At 41.3% G+C, this 19,139-nt stretch overlaps 1 protein-coding gene, 1 long non-coding RNA gene and 1 other non-coding gene across 11 annotated transcripts in view; 2 read left to right on the top strand and 1 right to left on the bottom strand.

The window, feature by feature from the left end:
* The first annotated feature begins 94 nt into the window (after positions 1 to 94).
* On the top strand, positions 95 to 1,327 carry LOC109056435. The gene is made up of 3 exons (XR_006154912.1): positions 95 to 143; positions 465 to 497; positions 698 to 1,327. It is a non-coding gene; the product is annotated as an uncharacterized LOC109056435 (long non-coding RNA).
* LOC122139150 lies at positions 543 to 632 on the top strand. Its single transcript, XR_006156022.1, has one exon. It is a non-coding gene; the product is annotated as a small nucleolar RNA SNORD88 (small nucleolar RNA).
* A 653-nt stretch (positions 1,328 to 1,980) lies between the features above and the next one.
* Positions 1,981 to 19,139, bottom strand: part of LOC109055600 (SH3 and multiple ankyrin repeat domains protein 1-like) — an 85,035-nt gene continuing 67,876 nt past the window's right edge. For 5 of the 9 annotated variants that reach the window (XM_042725055.1, XM_042725040.1, XM_042725048.1 and 2 more), the window contains 13 exons: positions 18,759 to 18,841; positions 18,131 to 18,255; positions 17,852 to 17,987; positions 17,675 to 17,755; positions 12,987 to 12,995; positions 12,686 to 12,712; positions 12,530 to 12,586; positions 11,798 to 11,910; positions 11,480 to 11,600; positions 6,949 to 10,513; positions 6,623 to 6,628; positions 5,599 to 6,498; positions 1,981 to 5,320 (listed from right to left, as the gene is read on the bottom strand). In XM_042725055.1, coding sequence (XP_042580989.1) covers positions 5,233 to 5,320; positions 5,599 to 6,498; positions 6,623 to 6,628; positions 6,949 to 10,513; positions 11,480 to 11,600; positions 11,798 to 11,910; positions 12,530 to 12,586; positions 12,686 to 12,712; positions 12,987 to 12,995; positions 17,675 to 17,755; positions 17,852 to 17,987; positions 18,131 to 18,255; positions 18,759 to 18,841 — 5,311 coding nt within the window. In that variant the 3' untranslated portion in view covers positions 1,981 to 5,232. The remainder of the gene's footprint in view (positions 5,321 to 5,598; positions 6,499 to 6,622; positions 6,629 to 6,948; positions 10,514 to 11,479; positions 11,601 to 11,797; positions 11,911 to 12,529; positions 12,587 to 12,685; positions 12,713 to 12,986; positions 12,996 to 17,674; positions 17,756 to 17,851; positions 17,988 to 18,130; positions 18,256 to 18,758; positions 18,842 to 19,139) is intronic. The other 4 variants (XR_006154906.1, XM_042725085.1, XM_042725079.1 and 1 more) reach the window with 4 other exon arrangements.

Here is a 19,139-nt window from a genome sequence, read left to right as displayed (position 1 = left end):
GGCATAGCTCTGTGTGATTGAATTTTGTAAAGGCGCTATTAACGGACGCCTAAAGGCAGGTCCTACTGAGGATATAAAAGCGCGACACTGCGAGTGGACGAGTCCTCAGTCTGCCGCGGTGGGATGTGATGATGAGTGTGTGGGTAAGTGGTTCCTCCCCAACCTCTTCTCTCATTGTTAAGCACGTGTTTAGTGTTTTATCAGGGATTTATGTCGTAATGATCATTAACACAAGACTACTGTAGGTTAATGCACTTTTATTTGGATAAATTGTATAGTCAGTGCTACCGTCACCACGTGGCGTGCCTAGATGTAACGTTACTCCCCAAGTGAGAGGATAGCGTAAGAATTTTATATAAATTTGATTACTGCCTTTAAAGTTGTCTTTAAGATGTGTGTGTGTGTGTGGCGAGTAATTAAAATCTTTTAATGTTAAACTTATGGACATCTTTTTATTTTTGCAGAAGACCCGAGTGTAACGTCACTGCTGTTCAGAGGTGAGATGCAGCCTAATCTCTTTATAATAAACTATGGTTTGTAAAGTGCCTCTGTGATGTTTTAGCACTGGGCTCTGAACTCATGTGAAGATGCAGTGCGGTTCTGCTCCTGACATGGCAGAATCTGAGAAGCGCTGTTGAAGTGGAATCAAAAGCAATTAAATGCGACATGCATAAAACTTTTTTTTTTATGTTTACAGAGTGGAATCTGGCGACATGTGACTGAGCTGTGGACGAGTTTCTGCGAATGCCGTTTAATCTTTAAAAATCTTATTTCCACAATACGAATTCTGGTAATGCTTGTATAAATATAGCTTTTATATTTTTGTTCTACTAGTGTGTTGGCTTTTTTTTTTTAACATTAAATGTGACTTTGAAACCCATCAAGCTTGCTGTCTTCAGATTACTTTATTTGGAAAATGCTGTTAAAGTAGAGCTTCCACGGTCTTCTAAAATGGTTGATTTATAGTTTATGGTACGTTTTAACATTGGGCTTAATCTAAAGAGTAATTGAAGAGTAAAATTGGCTTAAAAAAAAAACCTGGAAAGGTGAACCCTGTTAAACTGAAGTTTTTATATAGGCCACATGGTTTTTCAGATAATCATGGTGACGATCCTGTCCTGGAAGGGGCCACCTTCCTGCAGAGTTTAGCTCTGACCCAAAGTATCACAGCTACTAGCTAATCTGGTTCACCAGGGTTCTGCAAAATACTGCGGTCAGATCTTTTAGGAAGTGTCTTAGATTTGACTTTGTATAGATTTGTTTTGAAGTGTCCATTCATGTAAATAATAAAATAGTTGCCTTTTAGTCTTTTTTTTTTTTTTTTTTTTTTAGTATTACAAAAACAAGGGTTGGAATTGTGGCCCTCAAGGATGCAGGCTTAGAACCCCCCGTTGCAAATTAATTAAAAACCAATTTATTTTGTATAGTGCTTTTCATAATGCAATAGTGCTTCACTGTATGTAGAGAAAAATTGCAGAAAAACACTAGTGGGCACATAATTGGATAACTAACAATCAATGAGTTAAGGAGGAACATGATTGAGCAGCAGGCAGAGCCCATTCTCCTGGCATAGGAGGTCATACAAGGCTTGTAAGTAAAATGTGTAAACATCTTGCTGCCATTAAAAGCTTCGCAAGATATGGCTTATGAAAAAATGAAGAAAATTTGGCTCTTGAGGTAGTACTGAATCGCTTAACATTACTGTTGGAAATGGGCAGGACCTGGAGGATTTGTAGCTTCACTACTCAGGACAAAGCTGGTACAACCATCACAAAAATCATTCAGAAATCTATACACCATTTTAAGAACTGGCAAATTTGTGTAAAATTTGCTGTTATTTTGGCTTATGCATTATATATGCAAACGTGTTGTCAAATATCTTTAGCTTATTAAACATTTATCAGGATGTAAACGAACTGTATAAGGTATATATCCATATACCAAAAAATCAAATGTTATAGTAAACAAACCACAAGCCACTCAGAGTAATTCCTGCATCTTTTATTATAATTCTAATAACCTTAAGTCATTTCTTAAAACATTTGTATTTCATATGTGTATATGAATATGTATAATCGCATACACATATATATTCTGTAAATAACCTCTTATCTGTTCATAGTTCATTTTCTTCAATTTAAAAAAAAAAAAAAAAAAAGATGCTTTCTGCACACCCTGGACAGCTACTGCATCAGTTGCCCCTGTGTGTGATCCATGAACTTGTCTTAGGTCGCACTGCCCAGACCCTTTAATGGCTATGTGATCTTCAATATGTATGTATCCTCAGCATGATTCTGCCTATCTCTGGAGCATGAAAGCATGTCTGAATACTGTTAGAAGCTGTAATAATGACAATCTAAGCTGCAGGAATTGAGGACTGAACAAAGAGTGAAATATTTCCCTCTCCCAAACAGAAAAAGGTAGTTTATTTTTTATGTATTTTATGTTTTATTAGTATTGGAATTTTATTTTTAATTTTTTTTTTTGCATGGTCCAATCCTTCATTCAGCACTCGACTGAAATTGTCAAGGATGTGAGAAGTGTGACTTTTACTCCACCTAGTGGACAATATTGAAAAGTGAGAATATTAACCATTCATCAGGGTACAGTAGCTGCTATTGAAGCAATTTGGTTTGATGAATTTGACTGGAAAGATGAGACAACAGGGAACACAGGATGTGTAGAAAGCATGATTCAATTACACGTTAAACATTTGGAAGACAGAGATTCTTTAAAACTTGGAATCCTTTTTTTCCATCTCAGAATGTTAATTTCTTTCATTGTCCTTACTGTTATCAACATCACTATACTTACCAGTCTTAAACATCAAAAATACAATAAGTTCTTCAATCTTTTTGTCCATTATGGTTGATTAAGGTAAAGCGAGCACTGTGATGAATGATGTGATGAATCCCACACTCATTCTGAGAAGACAAACAGATGCAAGATGGGCAAGGCAGAGGGAGATGAAGGGGGGAATGGTCTTGATGGTCCTGAAAGAGACAGACAGGAAGATAACATTAAGCTGAAGGCATTGATGGTTTGGACTGAAGGTTGACAGCAGATTAAAGGAACATAAAAGAAGAGGAATGGCTCATGAAAAGTGCAATGTGATGATGAGGAGCCCTTTTAATTGATTGAGCAACTATTTGTGATGTGGGAGATGAGGGCTGGAGGTCACTAGATTTACTTATAAATTGTGTAATGGAATATGAATGTAACGTGTATCTACTGCCACAGACAGTAAACTTCTTGATAGTCCTTGCATACAAATTGATGACAATAATTTTGTGTTGGAAGGGGAAAAGAAGGAGCGTGAGGAACAGTGTAAGATATGAGTATCTTGTCTCTAATTTAAGTCCTAGAGGTACCAAAGATCTGAACATGTTGCATGTGATCTCAAAAAAAAAAAAAAGGAATTTCAAGCAGAAACACCTGTTCAGCGTTTGTGCTCACAAACAAACAAGAAACACTGCAGCTTATAGCAATTACAGCAAGGACGATGAAAACAGTGACTGCAATAAATATCATTATCTCTTGTTAAATCAACAACAGAACTCCAGACCCACTTAGAGTTTAAAAACTGTTATAGGAACAATCATCGTATTAAAACAGATATTAGCACATCCTTCACCCATGTCAGAGTGCATGTTCGTCTTGCCTCGCCTCCATAGAAAGAGTGTTTTTTGGAAGGAGAGAGAGAGAGTGACTTGGAAAGAAATACAGGCAGTTTGGATTTCCCTCTCCCTTGTCTCCATATTGTCTCCTCTTTTAAAATGGAGGCTTGATATCGTTGATAGGTTCATTGAAAGTCATCATCTCTATATTTTGAGAGTCTGTGGTAAAAATGTTGATAAATTTTCAGTCTATATATATATATATATATATATATATATATATATATATATATATACTTTTCTTTTTACAATGTTGTATAATCTTCTTTCTTTAAAATAAAATATATATATATTTTTTTTTGCCTTATAGCATTATCTTCATCTTGTATCCATACATTGATATTTCATTGTGTCCCATTATGTGTTATATAAGTAAAAGAGATGAGTATATCGTCATCGACAGATTTTGACGTACATTTATGTATGTTGCTATCAGTAGTCTGAGGATGTACTGAGTGCATGTGTGTGAGTGGTAGAGCGCTTTTGTGGCTGTTATGTTGGTCTGGGCACTTATTTTTGCTACGGGTTTGTAATACAGTGACCAGTCTGTATGTCTTATAATGAAATTATATATATATATATATATATATATATATATATATATATATATATATATATATATATATATATATATATATATATATATATATATATATATATATATATATATATAACTTATATATAACTATATATAACTTCATTATAAGACATGAGAAAGTAAAGAAGTTCTAGTGAAATACAAGATAAGCACAAGCCCCAATCTGGCTTCGGCAAAATAGAATCCCTCCATTGGTGAGGTAAAAACACCTAACAAATCACGGTCATGCCTCTAGTGATAACCTTTCACATTATCAAGTATGCGCACACACACATTCACACACAAACAACAGGAACCCAAGCATAAACACAATCTTACCAAATAAGTGTAAGTTAAACTGACCTCTATTTTAAGGGCTTCCCTAGTCATACCAGACAGGAGGTTTGTCATTACTTGTCCTCCCTGCATTGGTCTCCATGGACCTACTTTAAAAATGAGACCATCAGTAAATATTTGCCGGTAATACAGACTCAGCTCTGAGAAAAAGAGAAAGATAGCAAAGGAGGTTTCAATATCTCTCTTTCTCCCTATCTCTTCCTACAGAAAAACAGGAAATAGCATTTTAATTGTTTCCCTCAAATTATTTGGCTCAGGTATGTAGTATGTTACCTTCTCTTGTTGAACCTGGGTATCCTTATAGAGTTAGATTCCAATATTTGATTCATTTATTTCCATTTTATTCACCTTGTGAGTGCCTGCAAGCTCAAACTAAGTGTGTTCTGTTTAAATGTTGATCTGTACGGATGGGTATGTGGGTGTTCATGTTTTTGTTGACTGAAACACACGTAAGCGCAGGCATGTTCACAGTTCGACAGGCCTTCAATGCTCTCTGTTTCTCCTGTATCTCTCCATCTGTGAGTCGGCAGTTTGATGTTGAAGTCATCTCTTCCTGCATTTTTCTTAATTCAGGGAATAATCTCTGATGGCAGCAGTTGTCAACTCATCTTTCTTGTCCTCTCAACTCCGGTTGGCCTCATCTCTCCTTCTGTCTGTCCGTTCATCTCGGGAGGAGAGGGCAGAAATGGGGAAAGTGCTAGAAGACAGCCTGACGATAGGGGGGAAGGTGGAAAGTATAAGGAAATATTTTTTCTCTCGTTTGCCCGCATCCCCCTTTCTGCTCTCCTTCTCTTGCCCCATGCCATCCTGGACCTCATGCAGTAGTTCAGTCCAAATGTTCCAAGAAGTTAGCGATGAATAGCATATCAATGTTTTACCTCATCTATACTAGCTTTTTTATTCATGCACTACCCCTTTCTCATCCTAATCCCTCTGTCACTGTCCTCCCTTGCGTCTCCTTGCCTCCCCTTCTGTCTCTCCTCTCACCTGTCCATCACTCTCCTGAGCGCTCTCTCTATGTTCATGCGATGGCCAACCCTGGTCACACCCAAGTCCAGGTAGTCGTCCTTGGTTAAAGAGGGCAGGTGCGTGCCATCAATCTCGTTGTCTAGGAAGCGCTCCCTGTGCTCACTCAGGTTCAGGTAGCCCAGCCAATCAGCAACATCGTACTTGGTCCAGTATGGGAGGGGTTTGGAGGCAAAGGGTTTGGTGGGTGAAGGAGGTGGGAGGTGTGGATAACTTAGGCAAGTGGGTGGAGGAATGGGGTGGAGTGGTGGGGATGATGTCCCTGACAGGAAGTGGGTGGGGGACAAGGAGCGAGAAACCATCAGAGAGGAATTTGGAGGTGGAGCCCCCGAGGGGGCAAAGAGAGGGGGAGAGGGGGAGAAGTAGGGGTCCCCAAGAGGATTGGCAGGTGAGGGTGGAGTAATAGAACCACGGAGGTCATACAAGCTGCTGTAGAGGGGCGTGGTGGGGAGAATGGGAAGGGAAGAGGGGCGGGGAGGGCCAAGCTTGGGGCGGTCAGAGGGAGAAATTAATGGGCTGGGTGCTCGTCTGCGCTGAGCGTGATGTGACTCTGCCTTACGTGAATCTCGACTGGGGATAAATTGAAACTCCAGGGCTTTGGTGCGGTAAACAGGCCGGTGTTTGGGTGAGGTGGGGTACGGTGAATATGAAGAGGGTGAAACAGGTGAGTGGGATCGGGGAGGAGGCTGGGATGAGGCAGCAGGGGGCTGAGGTGAAGGAGATCGAGCCCAGTTTGGGTAGAGCGGCTGGGAAGAAGGGGTGGGGGAGGGAGACAAGGCAGGCTGAGAGAGCTGAACAGGAGATGGGGAGCTAGAGCGGACAGAGGGAGGACTCAGTGCACCTGTGGAGTCCTCTGAGAACCTGAAATGAGAGAAAATGCAACACAAATTAAGGCAAAAGAATAAGAGAGGACAAAAAGAGAAAAAAGAGAAAAAAAGAGTTTGACAGTAAAGAGAATGAGAGAGCAGTATATTGCAGCAGTTACCTGTGTCTGATGTGGGACAGACAGATGTACATGGACAGTGCAATAAAAAGCAGAAATCACAAAAGAGAGGAACAGTTTAAACAGACACAGTTGCACAATACACACAGAGTTCATTGGTGTTTGAGACACTGATAATAAAATGGCAGTTACAAAGCTATTTTCACACATTATGTTACTCTGAATATCCCAGGAGTTCATGGCATACCAAATCACACAATGCTTGTGCAGCTTAGAGATTCTCATGCCACATCCCTCCTTTCAAGGCCACCATGCAGACATTTACACAAAATCATGCACATATACCTATACTGATAACACACAAATACCTATGTCTGCTCAGTGATCTCTGAGCTCCCCAGTTCTCTGTTCCTTTGCTCCTCTGTTGTAATTTGGTGCTTAGTTCATTGATGATGCTTGCCTTCATACCGGACATGGGAGGATGTAGTTTACGTGCCTCCACATATGTCCCCCCAGTCTGAACCCCTCCCTCCACTATGGACTGCGCCGCTCCGGCCGACCCATCACCCCACAGCGGTTTTATCTCTGGAGTGCGGGGCCGGTCAAAGTACATTACAGAGGAGCGAGCGATCCCTGGCCCTTCCCTCATTCCATAGCCATCACGGGCATTTACATCCTCCTCCTCTCCATCTTCTGCCTCATCCTCCTCCTCTTCCTCCTCCCTACGACGGTGGTATGCAGGGGGTGCCGTGCTGGTTTGATGTTGAAGATCTCCAGCCCGGCTCCCTTCTCTGTACCTCTGTGTTTTTGGGTAGGTGGATGCAGTGCTTGCAGCTTTGGCATTGTGCATTTCAAAAGTCTGTCCATCAAGATAGCTCATGTAAGACTCTAAAAATTCAGCCCCACTTGTTCTGTCGGCATCTGTTGCCCCAACTCTCTCGCCAGCTCCACCTATGCTACCCATCCCTGCTCTCTCCAACCTTTCTCTGACCCCACTACCACTGCGTGCAAGGATGTTGTCTAAGTGATGGTCGCTGCTGCTTCGGCTATCCAGCTCCTCAATCCCAGAATCCACCACTGTCTCCTGGGACTCGCCACTCTTAGCTGCAGCGGCACTGGGTGGTGGATGATGCTCTGCACTGGGCCGCCTGCTACCCCCTGTAGCTACTGTTGAGACAGTTGCTAAGCGTGTGTGTGGTGTGACCGCAGCAGCAGCAGTAGTAGAAGAGATGACAGTTGTAGAAGCAGTTGTGGAATAGCTTGCGGTCACAGTTGGGGCGCCTCTGAGAGATACAGAAGTTGCTGGGGTGGATGTTGCTGCTGGAGGACCCCGGTAGGCAGGTGGAGCTGGAATAGAGAGAGGAGGTGGTGTGGGAGAAGAGGAGCGTCTGGCTAAATTTGTACTGTTGTATAAGTGCTGTGACTGAGATAGGCCAAACGGTCTATGGTAGGAGGTGGGTGGTGGCGGAGGTGATACAGAAGGAGGTGGAGGCGGCCCAGAAGGCTGCAAGGTGGAGGGGGAGGGAGGGGGTAGTGGGTTGGGGGAAGATGAAGAGGGAGAGGGGGCTGACTGGGTGAGGTTGGCAACCTCACTGTCATAGGAAGTAAGGCTGGAAGTTGTAGAATCTCCTGCCTGCGGTGAGGGCAGGGGTGTATGAGGTGGGAACCCAGTCATAAAGGAGTCTTTTGGAGGGGGAGGAGGTGGTGGGGGAGGTGGTGGTGGAGCATGGAGCTGCTGGCGGGCTGTCACATTGTGAGACAACATTGCAGAATAACCTAAACCACGATCAAAACTATTGGCAAACTCCAGAGGTGGAGGGAGTGGATCAGCAAACACAAACTCATCATCAACATCTACTGAGGGAGCTGGGGGAGGGAGAACCATCAAACCTGTGCCACTTTCACCTTCACCTGCAGCTCCTGTTGAAGGACGTGTAGGGGCTGTTGTTGGAGTTGGAGAAGGTGGTGTCAAGGAAAGGATGTATGCACCAGCCTCACTCTCCATCCTCAAGAACGAGGGGCGTCGAGGCTGCTGGGTTGTTGGCTGTGTGGATTGCTGCTGTAACTGGGTCTGAGCTTTTTCTATCTCTTTTTCCCTCTCTCTTTCTCGTGACCTCTCTCTCTGACGCTCTCGTTCACGCTCCTTGTAGGTGGGCTGATAGTGCTGAGATTGATAGTGGTGTGTGTGGACAGTTTTATCCTCAGAGAAACGAACCCTTAGGCCTTCTCTGGGAGCAGAGGTGCCAGCAACCTCCCTATCTGCACGCTCTCCAACCCCTGCTTCCTCACCCCAGCTGCTTCCTGCTCCACGCAGGATCCTGGGAGATGGAGGCCGAGTGGATGTGGTGGTGGCAGCTAGCGATGAGGAGGTAACAAGGTACGAGGAGGAGCTTGAGGACTGAGCAGCAGAGGAGGTTGCAGAGGAAGACGAGGCCATTGAGTAAGAGATGTGTGAAGTAGGTTGTGCAGTGGATGAGGGAAAGGCCCCAATGTTGGACAACTGACGGCTAAAATGATGTTCAGTGGTCCTCTCCCTGCGTATGCGACCATCATCTTTCAAGGCACGCTCCCGTGCAGCCAATGCCAACCCTAGTGGGGATGAAGGGTCCAGAACTTTTCCCGTTAAGGGGTGTATGAAAGTTGTGGTGGAGGTTTGCTGCTGCTGCTGTTGTCGGCCTCCCGCCCCATAGAAGTCAGCAGGTACAGACTTAGGCTGGTAATCCCCAGGAGGAGCAGGTGAGGAGTACTCCGGCAGGCCAAAGGCAGGAGGCATACTGCGTGTGTGGTGGATAAAAGTATCACCTGAGAACATGCCTTCATCTATAGATTTGGATGGTCGCAGGCGTGGTGAAGGCTGGGAACTCAGCTGCTGCTGGGAAGTCTGGGTCCGTCCTCCCGCTTCTCCTGCTCCACCCAACTCTTCCTCAGCAGAAAGAAAAAAGGAGGCACTCTTCCGTCGTGCTTCATGAAATCGTTCTCGATCCCTGCGAGCTGCCCCTACAATGGCAGCACCAAACTGGCTGGTAAAGTCCAAACTCTCTTGAGTACGAAGTGATGGCAGTGATGGGGGTGGTGGAGCAGGTCTAGATGGAGGGGCTGGCGGTGGAACGGTGGGCGCAGGTGGGGGAACAACAGGTTGGGGTTTAGAACTGTCACTCTCTCCTGGAGGAGCCAGTTCAGCCTCCATGCTGCTGCCTTGGCTACTGCGACCACTGCTGCTGGTGGAAGGGGCTTTAACGATGATTGTTGGGATAGGAATTGAGCTCTTCTCCACTGATCCCTTCCCTTCCAGTGTGCCCTGGCCCTGACGCAAATCCTCTACCTTTGACTGTTTCACCAAGGGCACCTTCCCTCTCCGGGCACCACCTTTTGGCACACCACCTGCCCCTGCTCCTACCCCTATCACACTGCGGTCCACTCTGGAAGGTTGGCTCTGAGTAGTCTGCTGCTGTTGGGGAATAACAGTAGCAACACTAGTGGGTGGGACTGCATTGCTGTAGCCCCTTCTCAGTGCTGAAGCCTTGGCCCCTGCTGCTCCTCCAGCCCCTGCAAGGTCCCCTGTGTACCCAATCACCTTCCTGGAGGCAGTCCTACTTGGCACAGAGGGGTGGGCTTGAGCATGGGAGTAAGGGAGGTCCCCAGTTCCAGACCCAGCAGGTGGTCCAGGGGACCTGTCTCTGGGTCCATGAGTGACATGCACTGACTGCGAGTAGAGCTGAAAATGTGCAGAAGAGGAAGTGGATTGGGACACAGAAACAGACGGCTGCTGGGATGTCTTGCCCCTAAAGCCAAGAGGGGGAGCTGAGGAGAAAGGGGGCTCAGGGGGAGCTGTAGTAGGGGGAGGAGGGATGTCATCTGGCCCAGGTACTGAAAGACTGCGGGCAAACTTCATGGCTGGAGGATGAAGGAGCTGCTTCTCCTCCTCTGGAACACCTGCAGAAAAAGAAAACCAAAAAGAGAGATGAAATATATTTTCAAGGAAATAAATGAAGGGAGTATGTATAGAAAATAGTGTTACAAAACAACAAAGACAAAAGAAAAATATGTTTGAGAGAGAAAGAGAATGTACATCAGCTGTATGTGATGGAAAGATATCTTTATTTCCTAAAAATGAGCAGAGGACAATAAAATGGGATATTGAAATGAGACCATCTTGTAGTATGTCCGTCTGTCTGCTTGTCTGTTTTTACCATAACTCGGCAATCTCTCAGCAGTAACATGTACAAGCCATTCACCTCTCTATTTCTGAAATGCTGTTTTGTGTCAGTGCAGACCGGTTTTAGTTACAGTGTGTTATACAAGCACAAATGCAATACATATACATAAAATTGTCCTGATGAAAAAAAGAAGCGACACAAATACACAACAGCTATATCTCGTGGCATGCAAAATAAACAAATGCTGTTGTTTTTTAATGTAAAAAAAAGTTTCCAATTGTGCAACCCAAGAAAGTGAACATTTTAATATTGAACATTTAAGCACGTTGACATTGCCAGCTTTACATATTTATATGGAACAGAAAACATTTCTTATAATACAGATAGTGTGCTACTGTAATTATCTTGGTGGTTATAAATGGGCTGTAAATGTTATAGTCCAACCAAGAATGAACACTGATGCTGAGCACCAGAAGAAATAAATCTTATTCACCTTTGTTATGGCAACTGGTCTCTCCAGTAACCCAGTCAAACCTCTGACAAGATTCTTATGGACTGCTTCAACAAACTGAAATGTACGGTCTCTATTCTAGAGCAATAAAGCATTACAGATGATAAGCATTAAAGCAAATCCACAGCTGCACTCTTTTGAGTGCTCTAAACGCACGTACCATAGACGTACAGCAGTATGGTTATACAGACAGGTGGGCAGACAGACAGATGGACTAACAGACAGCCTCACCGATGGACTTTTGTCGCAGCATACCGTGCGGGGGGCCATGGCCAGACATAAATTGACCACGGTCATATCCTAACCCTGCCCCAGATGATGTCATCCCCATTCCCACTTGTTCGAAACTTGGCTGCCAAAATACATGGAAAGAAAGACCATTATAAACATTATGCACCAATTTTTAAAATAATTAAATTTGCTAAACAATTTCTGCAAAAAATATAGCTAAGTAAATCCAGAGCACCATCTAATAAATTTCATTTCATAATCATCAGTGGTCTTAGTGATCTTTAATAACTACTTCAATGGTCTCATTCACAAACACACCTCATTATAAAAGCCTCTGCCCCGTTCTCTTTTTACCCCTTGTACCCGGGGCCCTGGGGCCTCATTGGTACTGATAGTCTGCTGTGCTGCTGCTAAAATCTCATCCAGTTTATCTGACATAGAATAAAAGAGAGAGGGAAATAAATAAATCAATTATTACTTAATTAATTTACTAACTATTTATTCTTAGATTGAATTGGAAGGATTTAGCTTGGATTTTAAGGAGATGTTTACCCAACAAATGATAACTCTGTCATCATTGCTCACCCATGTGTCTTTGAAACCCATTCTTTCTTCCATCGAATAAAAGGGATTTATTTATAGCAGAATAACAAATCTACTCTTTTCCATACAATGAAAGTAAATTGTGGTCATGCCTTTCGAGCATGATTTTCAATGAATAATAGAATAAATTTCAGCCTATACTATAGCTTACACAAAACTATCATATGGCTTCAAAAGGCTTGGAATATTGTTCATAAGACTTGGACTAGGACTATTTTATGATGCTTTGTTGTTGTTGCTGTTGTTTTTGTTCCTGCCCATTTTCACTGTATGAAATAGCGTGGCTCAGACATTCTGATAAATATCTCTTTGGTGCTCAGTCATACAATGATGTAGCAGTGAATAACTGATGACAGGCTATTAATTTTTGGGTGAACTGTCCCTTGATTTCTTAACTTTATGTATGACTAGATGACAGTCCTTTTGTATAAAACCAATTACTCTTACTCAAAGCCATCTGATAAACTGTCCTCTTCTTCTCTGTAGCTTGTGAAGACTCGAACTCTGTAACAGATGGACAGATTTAATCCCATAAGAAATATTTGCAGACCCATTAGGTCAAGTGTCTCATACAATACAGACAAAGTGGACAAAGTGCTTTACCTGATTTTTTTTTCCATGGGGCAGAGGCTGTGATCAAGCAAACAGAGAGTCAATGTAAGGTGGAACACCATCAGCTTGTAGTAAAACTGTATGACCTGTTAATGCTGCAATCACATTTCCATCAACTAACAAGTAGCAAGAGATTAAACACTTTTTCATTTAGGTCAAGCACTTCAAACAAATAAACAAACAAACAGAAAAAAACAACACTCATTTCCAAGATGCACACAAAATGCACTCCCAGTCCTATACACATGCAACCTTAGCAAAACACTTGAAGTGAAACAGAAGTGTCTCTTACCTCTGTCCACTGCGTATGGAATGCAAGGAAAGACAGAAAGATTATGGAGGTTATTAGGCAAGTTAGTTAGGGTTTCAATCAATCAACTACAAAACAACCCGTGTGACAAAAGTGTGCAGGAAAGGTTCAAAAAAGCCACAAGTGAGTATGTAGGGATTGTGTATGTTTGTGTAGGTGTTTCTGTAAGCATATTAAGCTGAGGGATTCTAGGGGAATTATAGAAGGGGTTGATCTGCTTGCATGTTAAAAAATTAATCATCTGTCCATTTGTATTCCTAGAGTTGATTTTGTCTTTCTTTTTACATTTAGGTGCTGCTGCCTGTTTTATAAGGTACCAGTGCAGCAAGACATTCATGCTAGAGCAATCTCAGCTATCTTTAGAGCATGGCAGCCAGTGAGGTGGGACACTCCACCAGGTGGAGAGGTGAGTACATCTGAAAAGGTGAGTTCTTCACTCACATAACATAATACCTGCACACATTAAACACCTGAGACACCTGCAGTACACTGAGAAGTTACAACAGTAGCACATTAGAATCACACTGATCAAGTTATAATAACGGAGCATTAGCTTAAACAGCATTAAATGTAACAGCAGACATGCATTACTCTTGTGGCCTACATTAGTCTCCAGACCTCTGGCATTAAGTCTGTTCTACACAGTAGTTTATTCTGGACAAAAACACCCACTTAGACAGAAAGGCACCACTTGGCCAACATGTAAAAAAACAATCACAATTGGCTTTTTATAAAGTGTTAATAGTGTATAATAAAAAATTTTTTATATAATTAAATTTTGTTGATTTGTAGAATGAAATTAAGTTTGAAAATGTTTTTGTTTTATAAAGGTGCATTTACTCGCTGCAACTTATAACATCCAAGTGAAAGATACAACACCAACATGTCAGAAAATTTTTTAATAAAAAAACAGAATCACTAAGGATCACCCCCTCCTAAAAATGACTTGTAAACTCAGTCAGGTGTAGCCAATATAAAGTTGTGGACAGGCTAAAGGCAGGAGATGGATACAAAAAAAATAAAAATAAAAAAAAATAAATCAAAGGCTTTCTCATTGCCTAGAAGCACAGTCTATTATTAAGAAGTGAAAGGTATTTGGTAAAACACAGACCCTCCCTGGATCAGGATGTCCCTCCAAACCGGATGAAAGTCAGGAGGAAACTGCTCAGAGAGGCGACCAAGAGTCCTTCAGCAACTCTGAAGCAGCTGCAGGAATTCATGACAAAGAGTTATCATTGTGTGCATGTGACAGTAATATCACAAATTCTGCACAAATGTGGCTTGTATTGTGGGTTTTATAGAAAAAAGCCACTCCTCAAGAAAGGCCACATGCAGTCACAACTGAGCTTTCCCAAAACATACCTTTTAGATTCTGAGGCAGATGAGACTAAAATTTAATTATTTGTCCTCAACACCAAGCGATATGTCTGACGGAAATCCTATACAGTTTATCATCCAAATAACAGCATTCCTCCAGTAAAGCATGGAGGTGCTAATGTCCTGTTATGAGGGTGTTTCTCTGCAGCAGGGACTGAGAACTTGTCAGGATACAAAGAAAAATGGATGGGGCAAAATACCATCAAATTCTTGAGAACAATCTGCTGGCCTCCGCCAGAAAGTTGTCAGTGGGAAGAAGGATAACCTTCCAACATGACAATGACCCAAAGCACACAGCAAAACTGAGCACACAGTGGTTGAAGGAGAAAAAGGTGACTGTCCTTGCGTGGCCTAGAGCAGACTCAAACCCCACAGAAAATCTGTGGAATGACTCGAAGACTGCAGTCCACAAAGGCTCACCCTCAAATTTACCTGAACTTGAGCAGTTCTGTAAAGAAGAGTGGTCAAATATTGCAAAGTCTAGATGTGCAAAGTTAGTAGAGACAGAGACAGAGGCAGCTGGGTAAATGAGTAAATACAGCTGGATAAAATAAAACTGTGTCCGACTTCATTTCAGGCTGCAATGCAACAAAATGTGATTATTTTAAAGGGGTGATTCTTTCACTGTATATTTAGGGGTGGGTAAATCAGATTTGTTTTCATAGAAAAAAAAGCCTATTTATTAATAAGTAACAATTTGGCATCCTGTGATTGTTTGTGATCATTATATTTTGTTGACATTACCTTTTTAAAAAATTTGGGTCAGTAAGATTAAAAAAACAAATGTTTTTGTAAGAGGACTCGTACGCTCACCAAGACTGCATTTATTTGATCTGAAATACAGTAAAAACAGTACTATTGTGATTTTTTTTTTTGGATTAAAATAACAGGTTTATATTTTAATATATTTAATTTATAAATGTCATGTATGAAGGCAGAATTTTTAGCAGAAATCAATCCAGTGTCACATGATCATTACAGAAATCATTCTAATATGCTGCTTTAATAAACTTTTCGTATTATTACCAATGTTAAAAACTGCTTAATATTTTTGTGGGAAATGGAACACATTTTTTCAGGATTCTATAATAAATTGAAAACTCAAAAGAACAGCATTTATTTGAAAAAGGAAGTCACAATGTAACAATATAAAGATCTTTACAGTCCCTTTTGATGAATTTTGATCACATTTTGACCGCTGTGATATTACTGACCCCAAACTTTGAATAATAGTGTATACTGTATATATATTGGCCTCTTTTACTTATCATAACAGTATCAATATGACAGCTGATATATTGTCCCTCTGTACTGAATATACAGTTGTGCACGTATGTCCTGTTTACATGGTACTAAGTGCTTAGAATAAACTATGAATATCTTGTAAAAATTAAATACTTGGCAAACTGGTTACATCTAGCTTGCTTAGAAGTGTTCGTTGTAAACATGACTATGTTTATGATGTACTATATTTAAAACCTGTTCCCGATTTTCACCAGAACCTGCGTAGAAGCCTGCCAATTTGATTGAGTGCTATAACAAGTACTCACTATTACTGAACTGCATTACCCTCACATTAACCCTGACTACTGAATTATGGGAACTGGGCTGAGGAGAGAATTGAGCATTTACAGTAGCCACTAGGTTCTGTGAGCTCTGAGAATATTGCTTGGGCTGAAGAGAAGGGAGAAGGGAAAACATGCCTCAGTGGACTACAAGATGTGATTTTGACTAATAAGCTGTGTTTGTCTTGGTGGTGGGCAGTTGAAATGATCTCGTCTGATCCTCTCAATGTTATATAAGCCCGATTGGTAAACTAAATGATTGTCAGTGATGGTGACACCTTGAGCAAGCACACACTGTGCCTCTCTAGCAATGCCCACTGCCCGCTGCATTACTACAGCAACACGCGCTGCACTCAGAAACCTGTTTCTCTGAGAGCTAGAGATGTGTGACTACAAGGAGGGTGGTTTAGATTGAGATTTAGAGTTAAAGCTAAGAGGGGTTGCAGGTGTAGGATTGAGGGATAAGGTGGAAGCTGGGGGGATATAAGGGTTGGGTGGGGACAGTTTTTAGGGGGTTACCTGTAGTGGGGGTGCTGGTAGTGACAGTGTGGAACTTCTGAAAGAACAGTGAAAGAACATTCTTAATGCTGTCTCTCTCGCTCTCTTTCTTTCAAACTATTCTATTTGGCTCTTTCATCCTCTCTTGGACTTCTCTCTTCACTGTCTTCTCTCTCATCTTACTCTCTTTCTCGCTCTCTCTAAATCTTCTGGTTCTGTCCTCTAGTGCAGTGATTCCCAGCTGAGGATGTGTAAACCCAGGGGTTACATAAGCAGGGAGTGCTTAAAAGATTTTGTTTTTTTGCTAAACCCATAAGACAGAAATTACACCTTAAAAATATTAGGGGTGATAATAGATTAAAATATTTGTTTACAATTATTTATCATGATTTGTTTTGTACTATTTGTATGTAATAATACTATATACACTACTGTTCAAAATGTTTTTTTTATTTTTTATAATTTGATACTTTCATTCAGCAAGGATGCATTACATTGATCAAAAATGACAGTAAGACATAAATACCATTACAAGTGATTTCTATTTAAAAAAAATAAAAAACAGTTTTTTTAAACTTTCTATTAATAAGAGCCCTGATAAAATGACATTTATTAAGCCACACAAATATTAAGCAGCACAACACTGTGCTAGATTTCTTAACTTAATGTATGACTAGATGTATGACAGTGAAACTTTTTCAACATTGATAATAATAAGAAATGTTTCTTGCAGCAAATCAGTATATCAGAAAGATTTCTAAAGGATCATGTGACACTGAAAACTGGAGTAATGGCTTCTGAAGACTGGAGTAAAATTCAGCTTTGCTAAATTAGATTTTTAAATATACTGAGAAAACAGCTATTTTAAATTGTTATAATATTTTACAATATTACTGTTTTTGCTGTATTTTGCTCAAATAAATGCAGCCTTGGTAAGCATATGACACTTCTTTAAAAAATATTTAAAGAGTCTTAATGAGCCCAAACTTCTGAACAGTAGGGTATGTACTACATAAAAACACCTGACAGAGGCAGATTCTGTGTCACTTGGTAGAATGATAATTGTAAATGATATCCAGCATAATATGAATTCAAGTGAAACATTTCTGGTTTGTGTTGATTAAGGGATAATTGAGTCGTAGTGAGGGGGCTGTAAGGGTCAAAAAGGTTGGGAAACACTGCACTAGCTTTTCCTCCCATTCTTCTATCCTCCCATTTCCCACATCTTACCCATCTCTTCCAGTTCTGATGTCATGGATTTGGAACGCAGAGCGATAGCTGGTGTGCTCAGCCTTTTACTCTGCTGTGGGACTGTGTGGAGAGAGAGAGAGAGAGAGAGTCACTGGTGTCATGATCATCATGTGATGCTTCACTGTTGTCTCTGCTGTGTGAATTTGTTTTTCTTACTTTTCTTTCTGACCCCTTCCTCCATATCAGGGTTTCGGGTAACCATGACAACCTTGACCATGAGGCTGTTGCCGCCTTGTCTGATCATATTGACCACCTGCCTGTGTCCCACCTTAACCACATTCTGACCATTCACCTGGAAAAGAGATAGAAACAATATACAGAAAGATACAGAAAGGGAAAGTGAGATCTTGAGTAATGAGGACAGTTCTTGAGAGACTTCAAGTAATTATAAAAAGGGAAGGACAGAATATAAGTTCCATGATGTTCTGCAGACACCTCGATAAGGAAGTCTCCCATTCGCAGACCAGCTCTCCAAGCCACGCCTCCCTCGTCGACAGACTCAAGGTACTGCAGTGCTGGAAAAGCTGGGGTGGGAGTGAACTCTTCTATAGGGGTCTGAGCTACAAAAAGAGGACATTTATATAATCAGTGCAGCATGCATGTCCAGAATGTTCTATTGAAGTTTACAACACATGGACAATTATGAGAAAGCACAAAAAAAAAGTGATAAAAGATTAGTGCTAAAAGATAAATGTTCTCATTTCGGAATGCACCAGTATAAATGTGTGTGTAACAGATAAAGAGCATGAGTGAATGTGCCCTCTTATGCAGTGTGTGAATTATTTAAAAAATTTCGGGGGGTCGATTTATTAAAAGCATTTTTTGTCAGTAGTTTTTGGGGCACAGTCATTTTTGGGTAATGTCACACAACTTTAGCCATCAGCTTTAAAGACATTAAATATGTTTTAAACAAAATCGAAAGTTTTTTGTGATATATTTGTGATAATCCTGTTAATGAGTGTCTATTCACATAATGACAAATCTGCCATCTAACTTTGATGCTTATTAAAATGGTGAAACATATATTTATATGTAAAAATGATATATTGCACCCTGCTCTTACCCTTGGCTCCTCTCAGCACAAAGCCAAAACCTTCATTGTCTTTTTTCTGCAGGAGGACTGTCTTCTCCTTGATTATGTAGTCACTGAAGGAAGGAAAGAAGGATGCAATGAAAGAAAGAATAGAGAGATTAGAGGATAGAAAAGGCAGATAAAAGAGGACAGAAGACACGCACTCCACTGCATCAGGAAAACTCTTAAATCCTATTGAAAAAAAAAAAAGCTACTGAGTGAAGGGGTTGGGGTAGGTCAGAGGCCAGAGAAAAGCGGAGTACAGTGTATGAACGCATACATTACAGCACAGCCTATACTGATTTTTTAAAGGTGAAGTGTGCCATTTTTCAGTGCTAAAAATTCTTCTATGCCAATTTAATGTGCTTTTTA

This window comes from Cyprinus carpio, chromosome A3 (genome assembly GCF_018340385.1).
Source record: "Cyprinus carpio isolate SPL01 chromosome A3, ASM1834038v1, whole genome shotgun sequence".
NCBI classification, from domain to species: domain Eukaryota; kingdom Metazoa; phylum Chordata; class Actinopteri; order Cypriniformes; family Cyprinidae; genus Cyprinus; species Cyprinus carpio.
Note: the sequence above shows the minus strand (reverse complement) of the source record. Positions and strands in the feature narration are given on the sequence as shown.